Source organism: Monodelphis domestica, chromosome 4, assembly GCF_027887165.1.
Source record: "Monodelphis domestica isolate mMonDom1 chromosome 4, mMonDom1.pri, whole genome shotgun sequence".
Lineage (NCBI taxonomy): Eukaryota > Metazoa > Chordata > Mammalia > Didelphimorphia > Didelphidae > Monodelphis > Monodelphis domestica.
In genome coordinates this window covers 135,726,319-135,745,696 of record NC_077230.1, presented here as the reverse complement: position 1 = coordinate 135,745,696, position 19,378 = coordinate 135,726,319, and the positions used below count along the sequence as shown (strand labels likewise).

At 35.3% G+C, this 19,378-nt stretch overlaps 1 protein-coding gene across 1 annotated transcript in view; it reads right to left on the bottom strand.

The window, feature by feature from the left end:
- Positions 1-19,378, bottom strand: part of THSD7B (thrombospondin type 1 domain containing 7B) — a 1,225,997-nt gene that overhangs the window by 3,655 nt on the left and 1,202,964 nt on the right. The window contains exons 25-27 of the mRNA XM_001364165.4: positions 17,490-17,572; positions 13,386-13,578; positions 6,940-7,027 (exon numbers count right to left, since the gene is read on the bottom strand). Coding sequence (XP_001364202.1) covers positions 6,940-7,027; positions 13,386-13,578; positions 17,490-17,572 — 364 coding nt within the window. The remainder of the gene's footprint in view (positions 1-6,939; positions 7,028-13,385; positions 13,579-17,489; positions 17,573-19,378) is intronic.

Below are 19,378 nucleotides of genomic sequence, written 5' to 3'. Positions count from 1 at the left end.
AAATTACATGTTTTTTTGGTTGTTCCAGGATATGCCTTTTGTTAGTATTTCAGGTCCCTTTCCCTAGGGACTTTCACTTCAGCTTATGCTGTGAGAATTTCAAGTCCTTGGTCATTTTTCATGGACTTTCTTTCTAAGAGTTTAACAGCAAAACCTAACAATATTCATTATTCATGGAGTTATAGCGTCAATCTCAGATCCAGACACTAAATAAACAAAGAAGCACAAAACACAGTTCAAATGGGGACTAAATGGAGGGATAGGAAAGTGGCAAGAAAAAATCAAATAAATTACTTTAGATGCTAAAACATCAAAATGTCATAGTCTGTAAGACTACCTAGATTTCACCCAAAAGAGCTTGGGCTAAAGGGTGGATTTCACCTTGGAAATGACAAGATTTCTCCTAATTCTTTTAACAAATACAGATTATCTCAAAATTGGATTTGAACTCTTAATAACTAGGTATTAGCTAAGTTGCTTTTGAAGAGGTTTTCACTTTGGGACTTTTTATACGATGGAGTAATGGGAGCCAAAACCTTTACAAATCAGGACTTGCTTTTACAACTGTCCTCACCAGTGTTTCTTAAAACACTTGAAACAAATGTCTAGATGACTTTAAAGTAGGAAATTCTTAATAAATCCTTTTGACAAACAGATCTTTTACTATAGAGACCAGAGTTTTAAAAGTGACCTCCTGTGGAGAGAATTTCATGATGGAAATGAGAAGTTTGTAGCTAGTTATTGGCACAATTGTGATATCAGGAAAGTGTGTTTTGGGGGTCCTTCTTTTGGACTCTTCCTTCTTTTCTCCATTTAAAATGTGGGCAATTAATTGCTCATATTCTTTCCATTCTCCCTCTTATGAAAATCTCTTATTTAAAAGGAACCAATAAAGTTGTTCACCTTAGGTTTAAGGAACCAGTAAGGTTAAAAGTACTATTGTTCCCAGGATTATTGGAGTATTAACAGGAGACAAAGGGTTAATGCTAGAAAGGATGAATTCCAGAACTCCAGATAGGAATTTGCTATTGCTGACGACATTGTTTGTTTGTTCATTTCAGCGCGGAAGTTAGGCATCTTGTCATCCTTAAAATTATACCACCTATGTTGTTGTTTATTCGACCAGTTTTTAAGTCCAGCTTGCTTCATGTTTTCCCTGAAAGCACCCTACAGACTTCCACCTCAGCTGTTCCTGGTTTGGAGGGATAGCTATAAGATAGATCATTGCTATCTGACTCTGGAGGAATTAAAGTCTCACAGTTACACAGAGGAGGGTAGAGTAGATGAAGTTGTCCCAGGTAATTGCCATATGCTATGTTTAAGTTAATAAAAATATCGCCCAGTGGTCTTTTCCACTAAATTGCCTCATGAATCTTTATTGCCTAAAGAACCTTGGCATCAGAAACACCAAAGGAAGAGAAATCAGGCTGGAATTCAGAGGACTAGGTTTGAACAAAATGGCCTTTAAGGAGGCTATTTTTTCATATTTTCTTTCTAGCATTTCTGAGTTTTTTTTTATAACAGTATTTGCCTTCGTCTGATCCAGAAGCTACAGGCTAGCATCCATATCAAATCTTTAGGCCAAGTTAGCTGCCTTCTTCCCTTTGGCAATTCTTGTTGCTTTAGGAGATAATAGCTAACCCTCTGGGTCATGGTCCCCCAAAGAATTATATAAAAAATGAGTAAAAATGACCTTCTAGTTCCTTTTACGTAGCCAATATGCAGAGCTATATTATATATGCACAGGTATACATATATTTTTATCTGATTCTATATCTTTACTCTTCCTGCAAGGCCAGTGAAACATAGGCTCTGTGGGAGCTTTTTGATGGCAAAATTCTCAGGATTACTTAGAAGCAGAGAACTATTGAGTTTGTCCTTATAAACAACATCAAAGAAGGTGCTTGCCATGATGAGAGTTACAAAAAATGGACAGAATATGGTCTCTATCAAGGACTTTAAAGTCCAATGGAAGGGAACACAGGCATGAAAGTAACTACAAGTCAAGGAAGTAGGTGATGATTTTCATAAGAATAATATACAGCAGGAGCTTAAGGAGAGAAATATCGCTCTAGGCTGGCGTTATCAGGCTGAAGTCTTCATGAAAGAGAAACATTTAGTGTTGAACTTTTGAGAAGTTTGGGCAGAAAGATTATAAAGTCTTGAACTAGGGGAAGAAGAGTGAAATGAAAATGAAGGTTTAACAATAGATAATTAAAAGGAAGGCTTGGCAAAATTTTTGAAATGAATGGATTCATGGGAAGTAGTGAGGGTAAGATATTTAGTGAAGGATGGCATGAAGTTGTTATGATGGTTATTCTTCTCTAATCCATAAAGATGGCCATCGATGAAATCCATAAGACTTTTTAAATAATGTTATGACTTCTATTCAGGTTAAAAACTTAAAAAAAAACCCTTACCTTCTATTTTAGAATAAACTCTCTATATATTGGCTCCAAGGCAATAAGGGATAGGTAATGGGGGTTAAATGATTTGCCCAGGGTGACACAGCTAGTAAGTATCTGAGTCCAAATTTGAACCCAGAACCTTTTGTGTCTAGGCCAGGCTCTCAGCAGCTTCACTATTAACAACTTTTAATGTGAGTTTCACAAAAGCTCTATCCTTATATCAAATCTTTGTCTTCAAACTAATCAAACAGCGGTTACTAGGATAATCCAAAGTTAATGATGATATTATTAATATTACATATAATGAATATGAAATCATAATTCTTTGAATATTTTTGGTGTCCGAAATAAATTAGCTTTATAGTTAATGATATATTGTCAGATTAAAATTTATTTTAATGTACATTTATTTATTTTATTTTTATTTTAAAGTTAATTTAATTTTTAATTAATAATTAAATTTTCTGATTGTTAAATATTGGAATGTGTAAAACATGTTTTTCCATCATGAACACTTAGAATGAGAGTAAGTGACAGTATTTTAACTTAAGAGAGTAAGGAATTATAGAATCCTGAACTTGTGACTTGTTAATAGTTAGAAATGTCCTTAAAATATTTTATAATTTAGTAGATAGGTCTTTTCCAGATTTCTTTGTTTGTTTGATTTTTAGAAAATCTTTCCATTTGTCTAACTTTTTAAACCTTCTTCCTCTTAAATGATTGCAATTCTTGTTGGAATGTATGTATGCTAATTCAGGTATCATCATACAATGCCAACACAAGACAAACTTTATTCTTGACAAAACTGTCAGTGAACGGCATTTTAAAAAAAAATCTTTTTAATAGGGTACTTTTGGCCAGTTCTGAGATTTTATTGGTACAGGAAACTTCATTTTAGAAAATTCTATCAATACACTTGGTCTGAAATTTGTTCTCTTAAGGGGCTGTCTAGGACACTGTGCTAAGGTTTTAAGTGATTTATTCAGGGTCAAATAGCCAATATGTTTTTGGCAAGGGTAAAACTAGAACCAAGTTCTTCTTGCCAATGAAATCAAATATGTATCCATTATATATGTTGCCTTTTCTAAGACAGACTTGAATGATCTCAGTCTTTATTAATTTTCTATTTCATATATACTTCACAGATGAGAACCAATCCATAGAATGAGTTGCCTGGGGTGCTCAGGAAATCAGAGTTAAACAAATTTTAAAAAGACAATGTCACCTACAATGTCACCTGTATGGTCCTGGTCTGGTTACTTGGGAGTTCACAAATATACCATGCATAGAGTATTCATTTTTAAAGCATTGGAATATTGAACATGAAAGCTAGACTGAACATAAATTAATCTCTCTTTTGAATTCAGAAGGCACTTCTGGATCTCATGGTATGTCTCAGGGTCAGCCTTACACATCAATTATCATTGTTCAGTTGATATTCAGAAATATTAACTGAGAATTCTGTTCGGTAGGCACCGGTAAACTATATAATTTTAAAAGTATAAATACAAGTGTGGTGATGTTTATACAAATAACTTAGCTTTATTAGAAGAAATCTTTTTTTTCCTAATGAAATAATTAAGTTTCTCTCTACCTTTTGGTTAAATACACAGTATTAGTTAATAGTTGCCAATTAACCAATGTGTTGTTCAGGCAATGTTTTATACTAGAGTTATCAAAGATAATCACTTTTTAATTTAAATAAAGCTCTATCCTATAAATAAAATCATTAGAATATTGAAAACTCTTCTATAAGTTTAATTCTTTTATTTGTTATATATTGGCAAGAATACTGAGCAAAGGACCAAAAGATCCACATCCTACTCCTGAATTTGCCACTTATTAGCTCTGTCACCTTGTACATCAGTTGCTTTATCTGTAAAATTAGAGAATAGTTTGTTAGATGACTTCTAGGATCCATTCCAAATTTATCATTTTATGATTTATGACCTACAAAATGGAAGAGAAACAGAACCAAAATACATTTTTGTTCATTTGCTAACACTAACAGATCTAATCAGAGTTGTTATCTAAGGTTCACCGGGGTCAGGCTGTGTATGTAGATAGAGTGAGAGGACATTTGGACATTCACATTTTTGTCAGTGTGATACAACATGATGGAATGGAATGAGTGCTGATTTTTGAATTTGGAGATCAAGTTATTTTCCCTCTCTGGGCTTCACATTCTTTGAATTGGTCCAACTAGATGACCTGTAAAGTCTCTTTCAATTTTAAGACCATGAACAAATGACCAAGCACAATTAAATTCAATGGCAAAAAATTGGAGAGATTAAATCTAGGTCATTCAGATCAGACCATACAGATCCTTCTCTCTAATTGATCTAAATGAAATTTATCATTGGGGAATGGTCCTTGGAATCCATTCATATGTGCAAACATAGCCTATGTTGAAAAGAGTTCCTTTTAGATCTTTTATGAGGCAGGAGATTTTCAATATACTATTCCTTCATCAACTTTGACTGACCAAAGCTTTCTATATTAACCACCTCTGTTGTCATGGTAACAGGCTTTCTAGCTAAATTAGCCAAGCATGGATTTGAATTGAGAAGCAAACTTGGGGGGGGGGATATTAAGGAAATACTGGCTCTGTTATGAGACAGGTAACGAATATAAAGAGGGGTGAATAGAAAGATCTCAATTTTAATTTCAGAAAAAAAGAAGTAAAACTTTGATCTCAGGGAAAAAAAAGTAAAAAGTTCTTTTTGCAAACCATGCTTAGGAAGTTAATTGAATATTCAGTGTTTTTAATATTCCTAACACACCTGAAAACATTCAGTTTTGTCTGCTTCAAGGCTAGCTAGTCAGCCAAATTACATTCTGTACAGTAAACTGATCATTAAAAAAATTTTTCTGGATGTAGCAATCACCCAGATTTCTAAAGCAATACAGTAACAACAAATCATATTTATATGGCTCTTTAAGGTTTTACAAAATGTTTGAATTCCTTATAACCATCCTGAGGCATAGGAAGTGCAATAAGAACTTACTCTCCATGGGGTAGTAGATAATTTATATATGGAAATGGACTCTAAAAGAAGGCTAAAAAATCCCAAACAAGCCCTTACTTTCTGTCTTAGAGTGGATACTAAATCTCTTGCTCAAGGCAAAAGAGTGGCAAGGGCCAGGCAATTGGTATTAAGTGACTTGCCCAAGGTTACACAACTAGTGAGTGTCAGATGACATATTTGAACTCAGAACCCCCAGTCTCCAGACTTAGGTTTCCGTGCACTGAGCCACCTAGATGCCCCTAAAGGAAGGCATCATTCACTGATGTGAGTATTCCTCCAAACAGTCCGATCTACTAAGCATTTAGAGCTTCTTATCCTGGGCAGTGCGCATCCATAATTGAATCAGTACCTACACCAGTGGGACCTAATAGCCACCAAATTATCTAAGTATGGATGGAGATGGTGAATTAAATGATTTCATTTCACAACTGTTCAATTCTGTCAAACTTCTTATTTAATTAAAAAAAAACTTTTCTGGCAGGTAACTTGACCAAATTGACTGACCAGTTCATTCCAGATGTTCAAGTCAAGTATGCTTTTGTACCATAGTGATAGTCCAATGAAGGGCTTTTTATCATATTAAATTATTAATACATCGAGTGATAATTTTCCAAGTCTTTTGACATTTTCCCCATAAATCATGTCTTAATTTTAAGGGTATCATCAGAAAACAATAGTCTCATAATTAGATTAAGGTGGGAACCCAAATGAAAAATGTGCCCTCAGAACATAAATTTTGAAGTGATGGATATAATTTTCTCATGATTTCAGGGGTTATAAAAGTGTCTAAACTGGAGATCCTTAATCTTTTATGTGTCATGGACACTCTTGGCAGTCTGATGAAGCATTGGATCTGTTTTCAGATTCATGCTTTTAAATACATAAAAAATACATAGGATTACAAAGGAAATTAATTGTATTGAAATATCATTAGCAATATATGAATAGACATATTTGTAGATGTATATAACCAAGGTTGTATTGGAGCTGTCTGCTACTGATTTGCAAGATTTGATAGTTAAAATTTGAGTTTGAGCATTTAAAAATCAGAAAATGGTAAGTGCTACAATGTAAGATTTGAATGATTGTTTGTTTATTGTCTAGACCAGCAGTTCTCAACCTCTCAGTTTGTAGCAATGAGAATACATAATGCATATCAGGTATTTACATTCTGAATCATAACTGTAGCAAAATTACAGTTTTGAAGTAGCCACAAAATAATTTTTTGGTTTGGGGTCACTGCAACAGGAGGAACTGTATTGCGGGGTCACGGCATTAGAAAGGTTGAGAACCACTGGTGTAGACTTAAGGAAGTGGAGAAAATGGTAATAATGCAGATTAAACTTAATAGTGCATCATGCATACAATTTTCTCCCAAAGAACCTGTTGTTAAACATTTGTGTTTAAACCCCAGCATATAACCACTGCTTTAACCTATTTTCTTCTAATACAATATGCTACCTAGCCAAATGCTATGAGATTTCACATAACACAGAACTTACCAAACAAGATAGGATGTAAATATCAGGAAAATGAGGAGAAGAAAACCACCAGCAGAAACACCATAAACCCAAAGCTTAACTCGGCCATCTGTTAAAATGTAAAGATAAAAGAAACAACTTAATATTCAAAGTACTAAGTCACTTGAGGAAAAAAAAATGCAATGTCTGAGAAACCCAGATGTCAGTTCTGAACTTGAAAGGAACATTAGAGCTTTAGCTTGTCTCATACCATATTCTTGGTATTTAATAGTATTTGCAAACATTTCAAGAGAAAAACAGAATGTGAAGTTCATGAGATTTTTTTTTTCTTTCTTAGACGCTTAAGCACTTTCAGTAGAACCTTTATGGAGGATTTCAGGGATGCCATCAGCAAAAGTCAACGGGCAAACATGAATGGGTTGGATTTGCAATATTGGTGGAAATATCTTCCTTTAATGAAATCAGAGAACCTTTGGATTATTTTATCTAAAATATTCTACATTGTAACTTAGTATCTCACTAGAAATTATTAAAAAAATAAAAACGTTTAAAGGAGTACTATTAATAATATCACAATGCCCTCTTTCTTAAATAGTATTCTTACTATACAAATTATCAAGCTTACATGTAAAATAGCATGGTGTAGAAGATCGAGAGTCCTCAGATTCAGAAACACTTGGGTTTAAATCCTGCCTTTGGCACACATTGGCTATGTGGCTATGGAAAGACAATGAATATTCCAGCGTTTCAAGCTAAAGACTAAAATACAGTTCTGTATTGGTAGAGGAAATCCTTAGTGGAGCTAATCCCTAACCAAAAGCTATCTCCATTGGTCAAATCAGAGATCTCCTCAAGAAAACAACAACAACAACAACAACAACGAAACCTAATGAATTAAAATAAAGTTTTCTCTATGTTTTGGAATAGTGGAAAGAGCATTGGAAGGGGATTCAGGAGATCTGAGTCCAAGTCCTCAGTCTCTTACTTCCTAGAGCATATTTAAGTTCAGTTTAGTCACTCATTTCCTTGAGTTCAGTGACGTGAATTCACATCATTTTATATTTCTAGGTCTCAGTTTCCTTATCTATAAAACAAGGTCCTTTCCAGTTTTAGACTTCCTAGACTTATCTAATGAAAGGCTTCTGAAAGTGAAACACAACTTCCTTTATGCATCAATACCAAGTGGTAATTATTTACCATGGAAAATCAGTTTGTGTTCTGCCAAGTCTGTCCTTTAACAAATTGATCCATATAAATATATCCTGCTTTTACAGGCTTTTATAGCCTGTTTTACTCAAACATCCAATTGATCATATATTTTATTTTGCTTCTGGTTGCTTGGCATTGCAAGGACCTCATCATTAATACAAATAAAAAATCTCAATGTATTGGTGTCTACCTAAGAAGAAACTAGGTGAAAAAATGAAATAGTCAATCAATGGATTATTTGATCTATATGATGGCAAACAATCAGTATAACTGATCATTTCCCTGAATGAACCAAAATTACTTCTTGCTATGATGTATGGACATAAGTTATTTATTCTCCAAAATTTCTGGACCAATTTTGTAGAAGCAATTTCATTTATATTCCATTTGTGTGTGTTTGAGCAGATTTGATGAGGGAAAAATATCAAAAGGCAAATAAAACTAAAATTGAACTCTTGATTTTACTGTTCAAGTTATACATGCCTTGATGTATGAGTGAAGAATAGGAGGAAGAACATAGTTGACTACTTTGTCAGTGGATTTGGGTTCTAATTTTGGCTTTGACAGTTACAAGATACATGAATATGGCCAAGTTCCTTAATTCTCTTTGAGACTTGGTTGCCTGGTTTTGTAAAATAACGATAAAAATACAAGGTATTGTAACGATTAAAATTTAGGGAATATGGGGAGACTGAGGAAGGTAGAAATTAGTTTCTCTCTGCAAGGAGTATTATATTTTTTAGAGGTTTATTAAGGATTAAGGATTAAAGAATATACAAGTAAGAAATATCTGCCTAGGCCAGAGGCCTAGACAAAATAACCTCACATCATGGAAGAGACACCTCTGCTCAAAAGAGAGGTCCAAAAGAGAGAACCCAAAAACCTTTGCCACCAGCTTAAATCCTTCCTCGATCTCGGCCCACCTCAGAATTCCCGTGAGATTACAAAGCATTTTGGGGAAGTGGAGCAAAGGCTTGTGGGGATTGTAGTCCTGTATTCGATCTATTTTTTACATTATCTCAAAAGCTTAATAAAGCTTAAATTACATTAAGACTTTGGGGATACTGTTTGTATACTACCTAAATCATTTGATCATCATGGGGGAACTTTGAAAAACTGTAGAAAGTCATGTGTGTATGTGTGTTGTTGCTTTTTCTGTTTATGACAAGATATAAAGAATTTATAGACCATCCAGCAACTTAACCATTTTCTGGCAATTAAACAGTTTAGCCTGTGTCCACATAATTGATGCATAACAAATGAGGCACAGCACTTGACCAAAATAGATAATGCAAGAGAATACCAAAAGAATTGCATTATGCATGCTAATTTGTGTATATAGACAATTCTATTATATTGCATGAGTATAATTAAGTAGAGTTCCAAGATACACACATCATCATCCCCGTTTTGTCTCCTGCGAAATGAAAACCAATCAAATTTATAGCAAACAGCACTTGCTTTGAATAAAAGCCCAATCAGTTCTGATTGTACTCTGCCCATTTCAGTTGTTCCTTTTCAGAACATTTCCAAGCCTTAAGCAGTTTTTGGAATGAGGGCTGGCTAAGTAACTTTAGTTTTCCAAGGTCATGAAATTTTTAACAGACCTTTGATTCAGAGTCCTTTGAAACACTAATGATGAAATCACCTATCAATCTATTTTAAGTTCTGCATTGGGGAGAAAATATAATCCTTTGGTATCCATCTTTCCTTATTTGTTATTCAACAGTTAAGCAAAATTTTTCATATACCTCTAGCAATGTTCTTAGGAATCTGGGTTCATAAATGCCTCACTATATTATCTAGAGATAATTACTAGAGATCTGAGTTGTGCCTACATCAGACACCTGGAGTTGTTCAGAACCCAGTGCTGGTCTTGTTTCCAAAGGCTCAAACCAACTGATTGGGCCTCCTTAGCTTGCACTAGAAATATAGGTAGATAGCAGAAGTATTGGTTTTCAGACAAGGAAGGATCAATAAATAGAATTGAAATGATCCATTTTTTCTCATTATAAAAAACTGAAAGAAGTAAAAAAAAAAACAAAAAAAACCCAACAGACATTTTGAGGTCTTTGCTGTCAGTGCCAGGTAGTATTTTTTTGATAATTTATCATGGTATTCAAAATATTGACTCTCATGTCTAGTTCTTTATTATAAAATAGCCTAAAAGTAGTGATGGGAACTTGGTCCTCTGAATATCACAACCTTCTTGCTTAAGTATCCAATTATTGCTATATCATTAGATTATAGATCTAGACCTAGAAAGGATCACAGAAGACTCAGCACATCTAAACCAACCAATTAAACAACAAGCAAATTAGTAATTTATTAGACACCCACTGTGTGCCAAGTACTGTGTTAGGTGATAGGGAGACTAAGATAAAAGGAAGAAACAATCTTCTCTGAGAGAGAAAAAGACCCCTACTCCCTTTTATGAAGATTAGATTTTAATGTTATCAGTGGTGCTTTTGCAAGGCCGTAGTGCCAGTCATCCCCTTCAATGCTTCTATATCAGGTACCCTAACTTATAATCCATTATATGTCAGGATGCCTGAACTTTACTTGAGATCCTAGAACCACTCATCACTACCCGCTCTTAACCCAGAGAACATCCTTCTTCCCCCAGATAACCATCAAGTGACTCTTAGGTAATAGTCCAAAAATGATCAGAAAGTCGATCTCTTCAAATAAGGGGTTTTTCCTATACAACCTAATCAATGGACAAATATGGGTTGTTTCCTAAATGTTTCCTAAATGAACAATGAGAGTTGTAATTGGGTGACTCTGACCTTTGAAGGCATGATCAATCTTATGATAATTTTGTGTATTTGTATGGAAAAATCAGGATCTTATTCTAAGGGTATATAAGAAAGGTCCTCCCAGTGCTTTGAGTCTTCTGCTCTTAGAACAGGGGTCTGGCTTTGTTGGAGGACTTGGCCCTCTTCTAATAAAACCTAAATAATTACCTGACTTGGACAATTTGACTTTACCTAAAAATAATTATTCTTAAGAAAACTTTTACCACATATCCCATTGGTAGTTTGCAGTCTGACAGTGCATACAACACAAAAGGATGGGCACATATAAAATAGATTTACAGTCATTTGAAGAATGGGGAGGCACTAGCTATTGAAAGGAGAAGAAAAGTATGCTAGAGATGCTTGTGCTATGAAGGAAACCAGGGGTTCTAAAAGAAGGAGGTAAGAAGGAGGATATTCCTGGCATGGAGGATAGCTAGGACTAATGCAAAAAAAAAAAAGGAGACAAATTATCCAGTGTGAGGAGCACACTGAAAGTCAGCTTGACTGGGTCATCCATGGTGTGTACAAACGGGAATGAAATGGGATAAATTTGGAAAAGCTATTTGGGGATAGTTAAATGAAGGAACTTGATCCTGGAGGCAATGAGGAATCACTGGATTTGATAAGCTGACCTAATATGATAGTAACATGCTCATATCTATGCATTAGGTAAATTAATGTCAGCTATATTAAGGACAGACTATAAAGGAGAGAGATTTGAAGTAGGAAGGCCAACCAGGAGGCCATTGCAATAGTTTTAGCTAGAGGCAACAAAAGACTAAACTAAGCTGATAGCTACATGAGTGGAGAGGAGATGAAGGCAGGATGTGGTACTCAAGTGATTATATGGGGTGAGAGTGAGAAGTTGAAACTGATACTGAAATTATGTATCTGGGTGTGTGAAATTTTGGTGCAACCCTCATCAGAAATAGGAAGTCCATAAAAGGAAAGAGTTTGAGGAGAAGGGCAATGAATTCTTCTTTTGAAATTAATCATAAATTATTCATTATGTATTAGACACTCTGCTAGCCATTCAATATACAAATAGAAGCAATCCATGATTTCAAGGGATGTTTATTGGACATTTAGTCTAATACTACATTTAGAGATAAGCAAATTGAGTCCCAGGGAGGGTAAATGAATAACCTGAGATCTCATAGATAGTAGATGTTTAAATGATATGTGAAACCTGGTCCTCTGACATGAAAGCTACTTTTCTTTCTGCTATGGAGTCACTAAGAAATAATCGAGTGCCTCAGTGAAAAAGGATTAGAAGACAAGGTGGTCCTTTGTTCATGAGACTTGATGTATGTCAAGCATTTTCCTTCTAATCAGAGTGAAAGTGATTTTGGGCATAATGACAAGCCACGCCAAAGAAATAAAAGAGAATACATTGGAAATGCAAAAACAAAGGCAAGGGCAATCTAGAAGAGAAATAAAAGATAAGAATGTTAGGAAATAATTTTATGGTATAAAGTATTTCATTCTCCGTTAGAACACTATCACAGTACCTCATACAGTATCAATACTCGATATTCTCAATAATCCATATTCTTAAGAATATAGAAAATGTCAAATAAATGGAACTCTAGGGTATGAGGCAGTTATTGCTTCACCTTCCATTTCTCCCCTTCCCTCCACCTTCCATACAACCATAAATAGTTCAGAATGCCTTAGACTCTTTTCATATAGGTTAATTTAGAGAATGCTGACAACAATTATGGTATTTCCTTAGAAACACGGGCTTATAGTGCCTATTTTGGCAAAATCACTAAAATAGGATGATTCTAAATAATGGATGGCATGAGTTCTTTGCTCCTGGGTAAGACAGCCTCCTCAACCATAAATTCTTATCAGTATCTGAGGGTCACTGTGTCTCCTCTTAAGAGGTGCCATTTTCCTTTCCCTTCCTCTGAGGGTTTGCCTTATGGTATAGATCTCATGCATGGCTTATGTTTTTTGCCATTGGACCTTCAGATTTCTGGTTTGTTCTCTGTCCTTCCATTTTGAGTCATAAAACACAGAGAGAGTATAAGTACCTATAAATATCCATAACAACATGTTCAAAACCATGCAGCTCATTCTTTGTGTCCTGTCCATCCTTGACAAATGCACATCCAACTTGTACCTGAATATTTCCAATTAGGAAGAGCTCTGTTTCATAAGAAAGCCTTTTCCTTTATTAGGAAGTTTTAAGCATCATCATGTTTTCTTGCATTATTAAATTAAGCCAAAATCTATCTTCCTAAATTTCTTACCTAGTTCTGTCCTAATCCTTTAACTTAATGTAGCTAGCATTCTGTTCCTTGAACCTAAGAGGAAATAAATGCATGTGGACTTTAGTCACCTCTTCCCTTCACATATTCATGTTATGAATCAAACATGTTAGAGGTAGTAGTCATAAGATCTACTTGAACAAGGGGAAAAACACATTCTTTGTCAATAATTAAGACTTACCTGGATCAAGTGGTTGAAGAGACCATCCTTTGAAAATATCATGTATTTTTGAATTCACAGGTCTGTTCTTTGCTGCAATATTTTTCACATCTGCTTTTTTATCCTCTGAGCCTGGGATTTTAACACAGTAATCCAAGAAACCATCTGATCTCATTATCTCAGTATAGCCCTTCTCACAGCCACAGACTCCACCCTGCGCCATAAAAATAATTATGATTGCAAAGCAGTTGTACAGCTAAAACCAGAAGAAATTAAATATAGAAATCACTTAAGATATGATCTACTTGCTCTGGCAACTTAAGAGTTTAAGCACCTATTTTGCCAATAAGGTTGAAACTTAATAAATATGCTCCATTTTTTCAGACACCAAAGTCAACTTCTAGAATAAACATGGCCAAGTTTTCAAAGGTGGCCATGGTTATTCCACCTGCAGAACATAAAACCATAATTCACTGTAAATGTAAGGCATTAACATTATTTCTTTTCCTAACATGCTGAAAGTCTTTGTAAACAGCCATTCAGCTCCTGGGTCCACAGGAGCCTTTGGGGATTAATCCTTGCTGCCTCTGATCATGCCATTTATTCACTCCAGCATCCCAGCAGCACTTATACAGATAAGAAAAGCTGAACACAATTGTAGCCTATCTCCTTTGCAGGGCCTCTGTGGCCTTTTTTCCTTGTGAGTATATTCCGAGTTCCACTTTAAGTTATAAGCTCCTTTGAGGTATACTGCCTCCTCTGTCCCTAGGGCATCCAGTGCCGTATTGAACAGTCTCAGCACTTCTAAATGGTGCTGACGGCCTAACATACACTGGATTGGTGAGGAGTCAGTGTACTTAGCAATCCCATGGCATGAGGGAATAAAAAAAGAAATGGCTTTCCAAATTCACAGCCCTGACCAAGGCAGTTGGAAATGGAATTAAAGAATTATAAAGCTTGGTAGTCCACCTCCCTCTGCTTCCTGGGAGGTTTACAACCATCCCAGGACATTCTTTTTAATGTCTAACCCAAATCCCCCTTGCTGCTAGTGCAGCTCAATATCTCGCCCTATTTTCAGTAGAAATGTTCCAAATCCCCATGCCAAACTCCCATTTCTTGAATCTTCACCAGCACCGTGCTCACTATTCATTCAACATGCAAAGGAGCTATTGTGCATTGAACACTTTCGGGAACACCAGCTTGACCAGGTGAGGGTTCCCACTACTGGAAGCATAAGCAGGAATAGTTGGTTGTTGATTTCACGAACATTTTATGATCGCCCATCATGTTATCTATGTTCTAGGCATACTGAGATGGGAAAAGCACCATTTTCTGACTTAAGGAGCTTACTTTCTCCTACCAAAACAATAAACACATGGGTAAGAAAATATAGTGCAACTTCAGTTGTGAGAATACTAACAAATTGGATTGGAAGAGAGATTTAGAAAAACTTCCTTGAAAGGAGCCAGGGATGGAGATGAAGAGGGAAAGCAATTCAGGCATTGGGGACCAGCCTGTGCAAAGCGACAGAGAGGAGAGGTGAAATGGAATGTGATACCAGTCTAATTTAGCTAGAACACAGAGGGAATGAGGAGCTAATGATACCAATTTTTTTTTCTAGGAAAATAAAAAGTTGAAGTCATATTGTGAAGGACTTTAAATGATAAACTCAGAGAAATATACTATATTTCAGTGGCAATAGGGATTCATTAAAGCTTCTTGTATTAGGGAGTAACATGGGCAGTCGATCTGTTCTTCAGGCATATCTATTTAGCTGTTGTGTGGAGGATAGATTGGAAGAGAGAGTCTGGAAACTGGAAACCAGGAGGCCATTTATGGGCATATTACCTAAATACTGATGCATTAGTGGAAAAAGAGGATGGATGTGAGATGTGGAAATAAATTCAACAGAATCACAGGACCACAAATATCTACCTGGAAGAAACCCCAGAGACCCATTTATTTCAAACTTCTCATTTTATAGATGAAGGAATTTAGGCACAGAGAGTGGATAACTGATTGGACAGAATGTAAGGTACGTGATTGGACATGAAAGAGTTGAGGATGACTCTGACATTGTGAACCTGGGAGAACTAATATACAGTGATGTCTTTGACAGAAATGGGCAAATTGGAAGAGGGATATGTCTTGAGGGAAATATAATGACTTTTTAAATGATGTTTTGAATTTAAAATGCTTTGGGGACAGCCAGGTGGACTCTCCAAAAGACAGCTGATGATACAGGATTAGAATTCAGGAGACAGATGAGGTAGGTCTATGATGGAGATTTGAGAATCCTTGCCAGGTAGAATACTGAACTCTAAGGACAGAAATCCTGGGTTATGCCTATAACTAGCAAAGGAGGCTAGGAAGGAAAAACCCAACCAGTTGAAGGGTAATGTTATATGAATTTAGGAAGAGGTAGTAGTTAATGCTCTTAAATACTGCAGAGATTTCATAGATGTTGAGAGTTAAGGAAATAAAACTAGTAGGTAATTAGTCACTGTTAACTTTGAAGGGAGCTGTTTCAGTTGAATAGCATGGGATGAAAGCACCATTTCAAGGGAATAAGAAGTGAGTGGAATAGGAAGAAGTAAAGGCAACTAGGTTAGATAGCTTTTAGAAAGCAAAATAAGTGCGAAAGGGCAAGTTGGCATCAGACTATAGAGGACCTATACTAAAGGCTGAGACATTTTTACTTTAGTCTCAATACAGCAGGAAACCACGGAGGGATTTTGAGTAGTAAAGTGACATAATCAACCCTAGGCCTCAGAAAGATTATTTTGTCACCTGAATAGAGAGTGTATTACAGAAGGCAGAAAGAGCCTGTAAATAGTACTTTTTATATTCTAAATGCATGACTATCCATTCAAATAAATCTAAATTGATTCATCCCATTTAGGTAACCAATTGTTATACAGTTATTTGGGCACTTAACAAGCATGCAAACCAAACAGGGATACATCAGGTGTACCTCGCTTTCGGAAATTAAAAAAAAAAGAGCATTAAAAAAACTCAAGGAAAATATGTTAGTGCTATGTAATCAGCAATTTCTCCCAGGTAATTACTATAGAATATAAACCAACTTGTGTGATGATATTTCACAGTTTTAATTTAGGATATCATAGGACATTCAATAGAGAGACTTAATTAGGAAAAGTGGTAGAGGCTCAGCTAATTAAAGCCATCCTTCCAAGATATATCTCTTGTCAGTCTCAAGGAAAAGCAGAATTATGGAGCATGGGTATGGAAGATATGCAGTCAAACATGCCTGCGGCCAGAGGAAAAAAGATTTTAATTGATCAGGCTCATATTCTCTTATGTTTTATTAAAGGACAGGGTAGTTCTAGGGCTGGAAGAGGGCAGTCACTTCACAAAAAATATGACTTTGAAAACACTGATACTATTTTATTGAAGTCTTACTGTTTGGAGGTTCAGCCTTGGTCACTGAAATCTGTTCCAAGGCTAATCCCCATTGGAAAAGAATAAGTATAAAATACTATCGATCTCTTGCATTTTTTTTTTAGCAAATCATTTTAAGAAACACATTTCTTTTATAAGGTACAACAAAATTCAAAACCATTTTTCCATTACATAGACCAGTTGCTAGAAAATACTAGAATTGCAATTGAGTAGAGTTTATTATATATTTTGTTATAAGCCTCGAGGAAAAAAAAAATCCGACTTCAAAGATTTCTATTTCCCACTGAAACTAAGAAAGAATGAAAAATAACCTCATGCTATCAATGTAATCAATTCCAATGAATGACTTTAAGAAATTATGAACGTGTACATTTATAGTATCTTTCAATATAAATAGATCAGATGTAGTTGGTAGGCTAAAATTTGGAGTGATGAAAAAATTACTAATTAGACAATATAAATTAGAAGCCTGGAAGGCAAGTTCTGGAATGGGCATATTGATAGAAAAATGCTACATATAGTCTTTAGTCCAATAGGAAAACATTCCTCTGCAGCTTGGTTCACTCCTACACACTCCTCTAGATGGTATCATGCCCACACTAGATTCGGGCTAACACCGTAAGACTGGGGAAGATCATCTGACAGCTTTGATTTGGAGGAATTATGCTGTCTTTTTTTTGTAGGCTGCAACTTCTGACTCACCTGCGTACAGTAGGAGAAAGGTTTTCTGCAGGCTGGATTACATTGTCTTATTGAAGCAGGTCGTGACTGAGCAGAGCAGCCCCCTAGAAAGAAAACCTTGACATCATTTGGGGATTTCTTTAATAGATGGATTCGAATATCTTTTCTTTCCCCTCCCTCTTTTAAGCCATTTCAGGAAGGTTATTATCAAATGCGAATGCAAACACCAGGGGCAAGGTTCATGAGTTATTAACTTAGAGTCCACTGTTCATGAACTAGGGGATTCTATTGTAAAGTTATGCTTACAGTGTTGTTAAAATGCCATACAGTTGAAAACTAATTAAAAGGTAGAGCAATTCTCCCTCACAGGCATGATTTAAGGTAAAATCTATATACCACACTATTAGAAGACTTGAGAAAATCTCAGTTGGCTACAGGGTCGGGAATACCTGTCCATTTCATATTCAATCTAGTTATATTCCCATATGTTCCTTAAAACATATTACAATAGTCAGGCATTAGGCTGATGCAGTAAATATATTTCTAGAAACAATGACCAGATTTTTATGATATTTCCACTCTGGACCATCAAAAAAAATATTTCAGTGACAAATTTTGAGGCGGATGATTCCTTGGGTCCTTTAAATTTTTTGGCTCTGACTCCATGGGGTTTGGGTAAGGTGTGAAGTCAATGACTGTTGATCGTTAGACTCTTATTAATGAAATTCAATATGTAAGTATTTGTTAATTAGATATATACTTGTTATTTCAATACAACATTGTCATAGGATCATAGGATTTCAGAACTGGAAGGAGGGAAAGGAAAGGAGAAAGGAAAAGGTAACAAGCACTTATTAAGCATGTACTATACTATTTGCCGTGCATTGTGCTAAGCATTTTGAAAATATAATCTCATTTTTTCCTTCTTGACAACCCTGAGAGGTAGGTGCTATTATTTTCCCCTTTTTATAATAGAAGAAACTGAGGTAGACAGAAGTTAAGAACCTTGCCAAAGATAACACAGCTTTGAACTCAGGTCTTCCTAAATTTAATCCCAGTGCTTTTATCCACTGTAACACTTAACTATTTAGAAGATAACCAAGAATGTTAAATAATTTGTTCTACACTATACAGAATTACTGTGTGTAATGAAGGCTGAGCTAAATATTTGGGTCTTCCATATAATTAAAACTGAATTAGTTTTCTATTTTTTTCTCCCTCCACTTCCAAACAGGTAACTCATTCACCACCAAACATGCATTAAGTGTCATATGTGTGTCAATTTGGAATCAGAGTATACACATTCAATTTGTAGCTCTACTAGTTATGATATATGTGGATTTGGACAAATAAATTAAGCTATTTGGGTCTCAGTTTCCTCATTTGTACAATGAGGGAGATTAGATTCGGTATTCTTTGAGGTGCTAGCCAACTCTAAATTCTATGACTTCAAATAAAATGGAATATAAATAGGCCAATGACTATGAATTTGCATTTTCTAATGTTTTCATGCAGTGATACTCCAAAAAATAACGGGATGAGTAGATGCTCTCTTTATTCCAGCTTATTTTTCTCTTTGAAAATAAGGTTCTGGAGTCTTAGTCATAATGAATTATTTCCCTAAAATATCAAATTTTGATATTTGGCTTATGCAAAGTTCTAATTACAATTTGTCAAGGAGAAATGTAGATGTCACCAATACTATTTTTAATAGCACCCAAAGCTATTTTACTATTCCAAATAAGCTATAATGTTGCATTAAAGTGATTGCTTATTATCTCATGGAATTGGGGGGATGGAGGAATGGATGAAAAAAGAGTGAGAAGGAGAAAAAGAATTTAAACTCAATTTAAAAAAAATGAGGCAGCTAGGTGTCTTTTTGGAGAGAGATTCAGATCTGGAGACAAGAC